We start from the raw sequence: 11,239 nt of genomic DNA on the forward strand, positions 1-11,239 counted from the left end.
CCACCTGAGTGAGAGTACCCATTTATCTACTCACGTGAGTTTTCGAACTGTTGGGTTTACAGGAACTGGGGAGGAAACAGGAGCTCACCCTGCTAACGTGAAGGCTGAACTCAAACTGCTGAAGCATCGACCATTTCTGGCCGGCAACTTTCAGCGTCATTAAGCCGCTGCGCCGCGCCACCGCGTCCCCGTGGGGCAACTTTTATGCTGGTCTATTTGTGTGCCAACTCAGGGATGGGTGGAGAGCACTTAACTCAGTTGTGGGGAAAGGTCCAAAAAGAAAAGAGAGGGACCTTGCTGCGGGGGGGGGGGGCAGGGGGACAGGGTGGAGAGCCAGTTCCTCAGCTGAGCACTACAGCTCACATTCCATGGATTCCCTGTGACTGCCAATGAAACCAGCCTGCCCCCATTAAGATGTCATCAAAGGGCACAGCAGATGTCTGGGGATGTGAGAAAATATAACCCCCACCCCCCAGGCTCTAGGGGAATGCACATGGTCTTCTGGCCCATGGATCTTTCAGTAGCAGCAGCTAAAGCATGTTGGTGCCCACAGTAAAGTTCACTGCACCCCCACCCACCCCCCGCCGTTAGGGCCACTTGCCACCACTTTCAGACTCCTTCCATCGATTTTACGGAAAGGCAGCCCGGCCCGGCCTCACCCCTGACTGCTCTTGAGCCGCTGCGGAGAAAAACCCTCCTTTCCCCCCACCCCCGGCCGCCCGCCTCTTGGTTGGCAGCTCTGTCCTCAGACCAAGCGCAACTAGGGCAGCGAGAGCCCCCGCCCCTTCCTGCCCGCGACTGTGACCGCAACCGCGACTGCCACTGCGGGCACTTCGGTGGAGAGCACGCCGCGGCCGGGAAAACGTCGTAGCTGTTGCCCGCTTGAGGTGGCTGAAGTGATCAAGGAAAGAAGGTCCCGCGGAGCCAGTTTGCTCGGCCTCAAACCCGCCTTCGAGGCGGCCGCTTTATTTCATTGCCCCAGGCGGCGCGGCAGCAGCCCGGCGCGGCTCAGGCCCGTCGCTTCCTCGGGCGTGCGCCGGGAGACGCGTCCGACTGCGCGTCCACAGCGAGAAGCGGCGCCAGCGCGGTCCGAGCTCCACGGCTCCCGGGCGAGAAGACGCATCCCCCGTCGCGGGTCGCGCCACAAGCGCCGGCCAGCCCGCAGCCCGCCGTCTCAGCCCGAGGAGGAACCGGAGGCCCGTGGAAGGGCTGCGCCGCGCTGAGCCGAGCTCACAGTTCGTCCGCTTCGCCGGGCCTGCAGAGAGAGGAGGGAGGGCGGCCGGCGGTCAGGAGAGTCCTCCGGCCCCGGGGGTCTTGGATAATGGGGTCAGGGATACCCACCGTCGCTGCTTCTTCCCTCCGCAACGGAACCGCCGACCTGCAACGCAAGAACTTGGTGAGACCTCCGGCCATCAGGACGGGGCCGCTGCCGGGGTGCTCCCTGGCCGCCTCGATGCCCTTCCTCCCGCCTGCTCCCTTCTTTCCCCTGGAGGCCCCCCGGGAGACCGAAGACTACGGGACAGCGGGTCCCTTTTTCACCGCAGGAAGGGGCGAGCCAGGCGCGTGAAGAGGGGCGTCGCTCTCCGCCAGCGCTCTCTCCCCCTTTCCTGTGCCCCAGAGCCTCCCTCGCCCCCCGGCCCCCCGCCACTTACTGAAGATGATAGCGAGCCCGATCAGGAAGGCCGCCACAGCGAAGACGAGACCTCCGTGGCGGACGGTCTCGTAATCTGGAGAGAGAAGAAGGAGCGCTTAGCGCAGCCTGCGGGCGGGAGAGAGACGGGGCGGCCACGGATTTGCGGGGGCCTGCCTTTGTCTGGCTGCGACCCGGGAGAGCGGGCGTGTGGTTCCAAGGCAAGGACTGCGCGTTGAAACTGCACAGGAGGGGCTGCTCGAGGGCGGGGAGGAGGAGCCGTCCCTCCTGAATTCCCCGGCTTGTTACTTACCAGACGGGCTGTAAATCAAGCGGGGCGGGGGCGGGGGCTGGGGCTCGGATCAGGGCGGCAAGGGTAGGCGAGGCTCCTCGAGAGCTAGAGGAGGGTCGCAAAAGCCTTTCCTATCCCCGGAGAGCACGGCTGCTTTCCGACTTCGCTTCCTCTGGCCCGGAAAACGGGGGCGCTCGTCATTTTTAATTGTTTTTTTTAATTGTGTCGGAGTGTGTTTCCATATTTATCGATCTGTCTTATTTAAAAATGTTTTTATTGTGTTTTGCTCAGAAGGGAAGCGATATAAAAATGACATTAACATTTTGGAGAGGGAAAAGTCTTTGTTGTGCTCGAGGTCTCCTCTCAATTCCCTTCTTATTATTTACAGTGTTATCCATCAGAAGTCTTTTGCACCTGGCTTGGCATTAACGGACAGGTTGCCTTCCCTTTCTCTGGAGCCCCTGTGTGGGCAGCAGAGGGGGCAGCCAACTGCCTGCCCAGTCCCCGCCTGGGGTCAGCCCCTTCACCACGTCTTACCGTAAGAAAATACGTCCTTCTCCTTCTCCGGCAAACTTTCTGGTGGGAACGGGAGAGAAAAGAAGCAAAATCAGGGGCCAGGCAGCCACGGGGCTGGGCTTCCGAAGATGGGACAGCTGCGATCAGGGGGCCCGGAGCCCTTCGTGTTTGGCAACCCAAACTTTCCGGCCTGGCCTGTTCATGGAACGACTGCGAAATTAACTGCCTCCTGTCCTGCCAAACCCCCCACGGAGGAGCCCCAGCCAAGAAAAGATGCAGCAGCGCAGAGCTGCTCGGGGAGGCGGGGAGTGGCAGCAGCCACCTGGTGGGCCCTCTGCATGAGGCACCCTTTGTGTGTGCAAGTACAAGGAGAAACCCACTTGCCACGTCGGTGGGGGTGAAAGGAGCTGGTCCCATCGTGCCACTGTCCCTCCAGGCTGCTCGGATCTCGCTGCAGAAAGAGCTGGAGAGCAAATGTGCAACACAACAAATAAAGAGGGCCTGCACCACCCAGAGCAGGGGCCCCCTCCCACGACTGATGGGGACGTCCCTTCTGGGTTTTTCCAGCTCTCTAACACCCGCCCGCCCCCTGCCCCCGCCTCTGGCCCTGGAATAGTGCCTCCAGCGAGCATAATCTGCCCAGGGTGGGGAACCCAGAGAAAAGGCAGCCTTTTCAAACACTCCTCTGTTGACGCCAGAGTCAGATCACCCCTCGACGTGGAGCTCCGCTTGGCCAGCTCAGCCCTCCGAGTGGGCTGGTTTTCAAAGGAGTCATGAGGTGGAGTTTGCTGTCTTCTCTGACCTTTGCCATTCAGCTGAATAATGTGGTGATTTTATGCTGGAGGAAATGGGAAGGGGGGCTGGTGGAGAGGGTGGTTTCTCTCTGGCTGTGAAATGGAAAAAAGCCCCAAGCAGGGCAACTTTGAAAAAGAAGGCCTAGCCTAGCTGGGAGGGGCGCGAACCACCTGCCCTTCTCCAGCCTGCCTGGCAGCTGGCCAGAGGGCCTCAGCTCGGCTCAGCTCTGCTCTGCATAAGGTGCACAGCTAGAGCAGCACAGCGGAATGGGGAGCAGGGAGGACAAACACCTAATTAAACATTAACGGGCTGCCTGTAATGTTTATCCCAGTCACAAGGCAAAGCGTGGGGGAGGCTCCCCTCCCCTCCTTTGGAAGATCTCAGTCTCCTTGAAAACAAGGCACTGGGCCGAGGCCTGGACCACCTGAGTGCCCAGGAACACTGTCCCATCTCTGCTCTGCTCCATCGTGTTGCCACTCGCCGTGGGGTGCAAGAGCTGGCTGTCCCCAACATCGGTGCTGTGGCTAAGGGCTTAGAGGCTCAGCTGCAGTAGCAAGCAAATGCCCCAACCAGAGCAAGATGATCTGCTGTTGACTCCTTGCAGGTGAAGCCAGTGCTGGCACAGAGAACCTTGATGGGTTTGTTCACAGACTGCTCCTATCAAGAGGTAAAGGATCCAATGTTGGGAAGAGAAGCACGCTAGCCCCTTTTTTTCCTGTTCCCACCCGCTCCTGAATGAGCAGAGGACTAACTGGTGGCCTTGGGGCACAGATTATTTGGATGGAGGCTGATCTCCATCTCACAGAGAAAGACTGGGAGTGCTAAAGCCAACCCTCTTTTGGGGAGCAGCCATCTAAGCCTTCTCCCCACCCTCCAGCAGTATCACACTGAGGATGTGAGTGGAAAGGCCTGGATCTGGACCATAAGTAGTTCTAGCCTCCCTATCAGTGAAGCACATGAGGTCCCCCAAAGCTTCAGAGCCAAGAGGCTGGAGGGCTGCTCCCCCCCAAACCAGAAGTGCCCTTTCTCTCACTAGCCTGGAGAAGTAGCGAGTGAGGTGGCAGGAGCGAAAGGACTGCAGAGTTCATGTTGGCCATTGCACTCCCCCTGGAGCTTCCCTCTTGGCCCTTTGCTGGTGGAACAAGGAAGCCTTTGGACTGAGGTCCTGGCTGGGTCCCCCCTTCTGATGGCTCTTCTGGAGTCACTGCTAGACAGGTCCTGCTTGCTTATGGCTTTACATGTTTGTTGTATCAGTAAAGAAAGGTTTTAAAACAATCAGCTGTAAACCTGTGGGATACTGGGGTGGATACCGTGTGACTTGCAAACAATCTTTCCCTAGCAACCAAATCTTATGGTTTTTAAAGTTCACCAACATGTTTATTTTTCCATCAATTGTGATCCCCTAAAACATCTGCAATAATCCATCCAAGTCTTTAAGGCGCCAGCAAATGTGGTTTGCTATAATACCACCACCCTGGTTGCTGCTCATTACAGGGAGACCCCAAAAGCAGACTAAAGCAGCCCCAGTTTGCACCGTGGTGCTGAGTCCAAGGGTTTCCCAGAGGTCAGCAAGGCCGGCAAAACACCAAGCACCAGAAACGCGCTAAGATGGCTCCCCAGCCATCAACACACTGACTAGAATGACATCCTTGAGGTCATTCATTGGCCGCCCACATGGGGTTCCAGTGGTGGCTGTGGAGCACGACGCACGGGAGACCCCATAGCCCCAGGAAGGAGCGACTGCAGCCCGCCTCTTTTCAGCAGCGCCACCTGATTAGCACCGTTTTCTGCTGCTAGAAGACAGGATGCTCCACCACCCCAATCCCCACAAAGCTTTGCATTTTGTCCAGCTCTTGCGGGACATTGTCTCCTATGGCTGAGTGACGGGGGCAGCCTCAGGAGGTGCCTATGAGCAAGGTTGCAGAATCTTCCAAGTCAGCCAGACACAAACTGCTGCGTCTTCCTGCATTTTGTGACCTGGCAAGGCCCACGCTTCCAGGCCCCGCGAGCCCTGCCCACCAAATCCTGTGCTGCTGCAGTTTGGCTATAACCTCTGGCTGGTTTGGGTTCAATGCATGTTTGCGCAGGGAGCCCAGCAATCTGGCAGAATTCCAGCTGCGTGCTGTTGTGACTGCAATGGAGGCCAGTCTGCCTGCCTGGCATCTCCTTCAGAGCTTGGCCTTCGCTGCCAATCGCCAGCACACGCTGCTGCTGTTTCCAGCCAGCCTCATGGTCATCTCAGGATGGCACGAGGCTCAAGTCTGCCACCCTACCAGCCATATACCCTCCGGCAGAGCGAGGCCCCTTGGCATGAAGGCTCAGCACAGCTCAAGCGGGTATTCACACATGCAGGGAGGCGACCAAGCTAGGGCTCCTTGACAAGGCCATGGGGAGGCTTCAAACTTGATCTAGTTATCAGGAAACAGGCAGAGCTGCATAACTATGCGCCAAGTCTTCTGAGGGAGAGTAGCGCTGCTCCCAAGGGCTGCAAACGGAAGACTGATTTCACTCAACAGGCTGAACCATGGTTTATCCTGGTTAACCAAATAAACCATGGTCAGCTTGGTTCACATAACTTGCTATGCCAAAACCAAACCAATTACATTCGTTATGTGAACTAAGATGGTCATTGCTGAGAAGAAACCGCTACCCACATCCAGGACACCCAGCCAACCAAGCACACCTCTTAGAAAGACTCTGCCCAGCCAAGTTTCTCCTTCGCTGGCAGGAAAAAGGACTCTGCCCTGCCTTGCTGAGCACTGGGCTAAAGGGAAGTGCAGGAGGCATGAGTGACTGTGGTTGGCATCTCTGGTCCTGGACCCACTCCTAAGGGCCCATCATGCACTGCAGGAGGACACAGAGGCACTGAAATAGAAACAACATTTTATTTGATGCCTCTTGAGCTTGGGACACAGCACAAACATGTGGGACTCCTTTATCACAGCCACACAGCAGGAGAGCCTACACCAGGGGAATGCGCAACCAGGGTTTTGGCTTTTGGAATTACAACAGTTGTACAGGGGTGTTTTAAATGGTTCTTACCTACTGCACACTATAGCCACAACAGAGTCACGTGGCAACACAAGTTGTGGTGAACACAGCAAAGACAAGGGAGGGGAGGGGAGGGGTTGGCTTCTCCTCTGCTCTTCAGAACTGATGGCATCAGACCAGGTGACTGCAGAGGATGGGAAGTAACCAGGGAAGCCTTCTGGACTGGGGAGATTTTTAGCGCTGGGGAACAATGCACGAAGGCCAGGGCAAGCCCACTGGCCAAGTCCCACCCTCATCTGGAAGAGGTGACCTGTCCCCTTCCATCAGGATGCAACTGGCTTCTGCTCATCTCTGGGCTTCCAATGAAGGCCGTCTTGGGATTAAGCGAGTTTCTCATCTGTTGCCAGTTCTGCTAAGCGCTTCGGAACAAGAATCCAAGGTCATCCAAACTCTTACAGGGTATTGTGCTGCGACGTGCAGGGGTGTAAACTTGACACACCCAACACCCCTAACCAGATCAAGTCAATGTTAGCAAGAATAACCCCACCCACCCCACCCCACGGCAGCCTTGCAGAGAATTCCAAACGCGTGGCCCCACCAGCAGATCTCCACACCAGAGAACGAAGGTGCGCTGGCAGACCACCCTGCAGAGCTGCTGGCATCCTGGGGAGCCAGTTGAGGACTTCTGAGAAGACCACCCTCCCATCCCAACTCCTTTTCAGGCCCTTCCGTCTGTCTGGCATCAGAGACATGCGGGGGGGCGGGGTCCTTTATGGCCTTGCTGACAAGCAGCTACTGGAGGGACTCCACATCTACCACGTGGGAAGGGAAGAGGCAGCGGGCATGGGAAGGGACACCACGTGCTGTCAAGGCTGAACCCCACTAAGGTCCTGAACTCTATTTGCTCTCTGTCTCAGCCCAGTTCCTCCCTTCAGTCTTTACCCTACAAAGAGCTCCAATCCTCCCCTTCCCTTGAAGAGACATTTCAGCACAGGCGGGCAGCCACAGCCTTTGTGCACACCAAGGCAGGAGCAGCCAGACCTTCTCCTGGGAGGGTCAGAATGTCAAACCAGCATAGGAGAGAGGTGGGGCGCAGAGAACACAGTTGCACGACGACATCAAGGCAACAGCCATGATAATGACAGATGAACATTATGCAATCAGACAAGGGGGTGGACTTGGTGGGGAATAGTTAAGCGGAGGGCTGATTTTCCAGGGCACAGGCCAACATGGACACCAAAATGTCAATATTCCCTTAGAGGACCAGGGGCCATCACCTCCATGTCCCTTCATGTTGTTTGCACTCGAGATCTACTTGTCCAGCATCAGTTCTCCTTTGCTGAAGAAGAGAAGGAGAGACAAAGAGGGTTGCAAAACAGAAAGACTATCTGCAGCACACAAGGATGCACCTGGCTTTAAAAAGGATAATATTCACAAAGGCTTGTCCAACTGTAGCCACTCTTGAGAGACAGCAAAAATAATTTTTCATGCAAATGTCCCAGAAAGTCCAGGGCCAGAAACTAGGCCTCTTTTTCTTTGTCCACCCAGGGTCCTCAGTCAGCTACATCCTCTCTCCTCCCCAGTTCAGTCCCTGAATGTTCAGTTTGGGAAGAACTGCCTCTTTCTGCCATTCAAAGCCCCAAGAACCCAAATTCTGCACTCAGAAGACCCATAGGTTTCTCCTTGACCTTGAGGAAGGGCATTAAGTACCATGCTGCGGAATCCAGCCTTTACTGACTCCCTGCACGTCCAGCCCAGGGTCTTCTCAAAGTCGCCGTGGATAGAGGAGCACCCTCCTTGGAGAGATGTGTCCGGAGCCCAAAGCCGAGCCCTTCCCACCTCTCATTTTCACCAGGGACAGAGCCCCATGGCCCCAGGAGGCAGGCTCTTCCACCCACTGGTTCTCATCCTACCCTCTTCCCTGTCCCCGCTTCACCTTCTCTTCATCAGGCTAAGCATATCCAGGTCTTTAAACCATTGCTTTGTAACACTTAAGCTCTACACTCCCCACCATCTTTGCTCTTCAGCATACCAGTTCCTCAGCATCCCTCCTGTACTGTGACAGCCAGAACTGGACAGAGCATTCCAGGTGTGCAAAGAGCGGAGGGATCCTGGCTTCGCTGAGTCACCCCGCTCACTTGCGCAGAGGAGGCCTCTCCCTGAGGCGGGGAATGCGGGAAAGTCCTGGGACTGCTTCTCCTGTGCTCTGCTAACCAAAATGGGGCGGGGCGGGCCGGGGCGGGGCAGCCCCTGTCCCTGCCCCGCACGCTCCTTGGCCCCCACTGCAGCAGCAGCAGCACCCCCCCGCAAACACCCCTCCCGCTCTGAAAGCTCACCTCGCACTCCGCTTCAGTTCTCCGCTTTCTGTGCTGCTGCTGCAGCTGCAGAAAGCAAAAAACAAACTACCGTTTCTGATGCGTTTCTGGGCCCTCCCACGAGCCAAACTCCCACGGCCCACACAGGGGGGTCACTCCGCCAGCAGCCGCTTTTGGTGGGGGCGCCGCTCACTCCCTCTGCTTGGCGGACCCCGCCCAGCCACAGAGAAAGGAATGCTCCCCTCCCCCCGTGGTACGCAGGGCCCTTTGCCCCCCAAGTGACAGAGGCGAGTCCCGCCTAGGAAGGATAAGCCCGCGGCTCCTCTCCCACTCGAGCAAGTGGCGGAGAGAGCAGGGAACGAGCTTGGGGGGGCGGCAGATGGCAGACTGAACGGGCCCTGCAACACCTGCGTCCCCTTCCAGGGCCAGGAAAGCTTTCCCCGAAGTGGGGCAGGGCGTGGCAAAGGCCTTACCATTTGAAGCAATCAGATTCTCAGCCTGGACCTCCTCATCGCCAGAAGCCCTGCAGGGCAAGAGCGCACAGGAGGAGTCACCAACCCTCCCACTCCCCAGAAGGGTCAACAGGAGAAGTGCAGCTTGAAAAGCTCTTCCGCACCACATACCTGGGCTTCCCGTTGAAGGTGCACCTGCATCGCCTACCTGGGAAGAAAACACAGGGCATGGGGAGGCGAGAGGAAAGGCTTAGCTGGAGATGGGCCTAGACCGGGGGGGGGGCAGGGGGGCGTGATGGAAAAGCCTGTCTGTCCAATGATTCTCCTGGCACTCTGGGCCTGGGGGGTTTCTCCCTTAGGGGCAGAGCAGACCAGACACTGAGCTGCAGTGGGGGAACTTGGGGGGGCTGCCCGCTAAGCGGCAAAGCAGCTGCCTTGACCAGGAATGGGTCTCCCTCTTCCACTGTGCAAGAAGAGAGGGCTTTGGCCTGGGCGCCTTCCCGAGGAAAGCCGGCTGCATCTTCTGGCGTCACCCCCAAAGCCATCCTAGGCAGCTCTGGCCCACCAAAGGCAGTTGCGAGATTTCTTTCCAGTCCCATCTCCGTCTTCCAGCATGGTGAAACCTTTATCCCACGAGGCCCCTTTCCTGCCCCGGCCTCACCTTCGCCAGAGAACCCGGGCGAGGCGAGGCCATCGCCCCCTTGCCTTCCTTTCCTCCGCGAGGGAGGCCAGCTGGGCAGCGCCAGGTCTTGGGTGAATGGCACTGCTGCCCTCCCTCTGGAGTTCACTTACTCAGAATGAGCAGGATCCCGAGCGTGAAGAAAACCACGGCAAAGGTCAGGCCACCGATCCGCAGGGTCTGGTAGTCTGGTGGGGGGATGGGGGAGACCAAAGGGAAGTGGTGTTGCAGTTCCAAAGAGACTGCAACACTCAGAGATATCTGAGCAGCTCACATAAAGGTGTCTGGGGCTCACCATAGTTGAAGGGATCCTTTTCTTTCTCTTGATCAGTCGCTGGAAAGAGCAAACAGAACGCCCATAAACATGGCAGCTCTGGGGGCAGCAGAGGAGATGGGAGCCAAGTCTTGCTTCTCTGCATGTGCAGAGCGCACCTGCAGTGCAGCCAGAGCGAGCTGGATCCTGGACCTTACCCCTACTGCTCTGGCCCTCTCGCATGCAAGGAAGCCACCGAAACCTAGTCCTCCCAGCCCCACTGTTTGCCGCAAGGGTAGCCTGAGGCAGGGGACGTCCAGGACAGATAAAGGAAGAGGCCCCTCGCACCCCGAGCTGTACCTACCATCTGCCAAGATCACTGGAACCAGGAAAGAGCAGAAGAGAAGCAGCCTCCCGTCCATCCTGGCGGTGCTGCAGAGGACAGAGAGAGAAGGCATCAGACGGCCTGGGGACCTGCTTCGTGGGTCTGGATTGCACCCAGACCCAGGTGAGGTCTGGTGGGGGCTCTATGGGAGAACTCTGGCTATGGTTCCTGGGCTCATAATGCCAGGTGGACTTTCCAAAACCTCACAATCCAGGCTGCATTTTGCAAGCGGTGACCGTGTTTCTAATAGTCTGCAGCTTGCAGAACTGTGACGTCCTGTCCACACAACTCATTTCTGTTCAGTCTTCTCTTGCGCAGAAACCAGCCCTGGCTGGATCGTGACAAGTGCACTGGCCTGCAGCTCAGGCAGAAGGAAAGACTCTCTTGTCACCTGTTGGCCAGGCTCTTTGGAGGAGTCCCAGATGCCAGGCAGAGCACCCGGGTTTCTTCTCTTGCCGTTCACATGGGTCAGATACTGCAGGAAACCAGAACTTCTCACCCACAGGCCACCATTCCTCACTCTGCCTCAACCAACAAGCGAGTAGAAGTCTGCTGGCTCAGCAAGGCAGGGAGCCAAACCTGACCCAATACCCTTCAGAAGAGATCCCTGCACACGGAGAGGCGTGCTCCAGATGGCACCTCTCTCCAGACACCCACAACGCTTCCACGGCACCGTCTCAGCCCAGCAAGAAGCAGATTCTGCTCTTCCAGTTGCCTTGGCCAGCCCCGGTGCCCCCCTCCCTCCCCTCCCACTGGGTCCCCATCCAAAGTACAGTGCACAGCCCAGCCCAGCCCAGCAGCTTCAGCAGCTGCACGGCAACAGAGGAAGGGGAAGACACAAGGGCCCTTTGTATGCTGCAACAAAGCCTCCCCAAACTGCACTCAGCCCAAAGGCAAGTGTTGCCAACCACACTCCTCCTCCTCCTCCTCC

At 57.4% G+C, this 11,239-nt stretch overlaps 1 protein-coding gene across 1 annotated transcript; it reads right to left on the reverse strand.

Annotated features, from left to right (window-relative positions):
• Nucleotides 1–1,152: 1,152 nt before the first annotated feature.
• On the reverse strand, nucleotides 1,153–11,039 carry FXYD6 (FXYD domain containing ion transport regulator 6). The gene is made up of 12 exons (XM_088138784.1): nucleotides 10,700–11,039; nucleotides 10,288–10,355; nucleotides 9,966–10,004; nucleotides 9,784–9,858; nucleotides 9,163–9,199; nucleotides 8,871–9,062; nucleotides 8,561–8,605; nucleotides 2,819–3,144; nucleotides 2,460–2,498; nucleotides 1,653–1,727; nucleotides 1,342–1,378; nucleotides 1,153–1,255 (listed from the first exon to the last, which is right to left on the reverse strand). Exons 2-12 carry the CDS (start codon nucleotides 10,343–10,345, stop codon nucleotides 1,231–1,233), a joined length of 948 nt encoding a protein of 315 aa, XP_087994910.1. The 5' UTR covers nucleotides 10,346–10,355; nucleotides 10,700–11,039; the 3' UTR covers nucleotides 1,153–1,230.
• Nucleotides 11,040–11,239: the final 200 nt, after the last annotated feature.

This window comes from Python bivittatus, unplaced genomic scaffold, assembly GCF_059951505.1.
Source record: "Python bivittatus isolate LINGU-HERP-01145 unplaced genomic scaffold, Pbiv_v1 ctg000320_np1212, whole genome shotgun sequence".
Classification (NCBI taxonomy): domain Eukaryota; kingdom Metazoa; phylum Chordata; class Lepidosauria; order Squamata; family Pythonidae; genus Python; species Python bivittatus.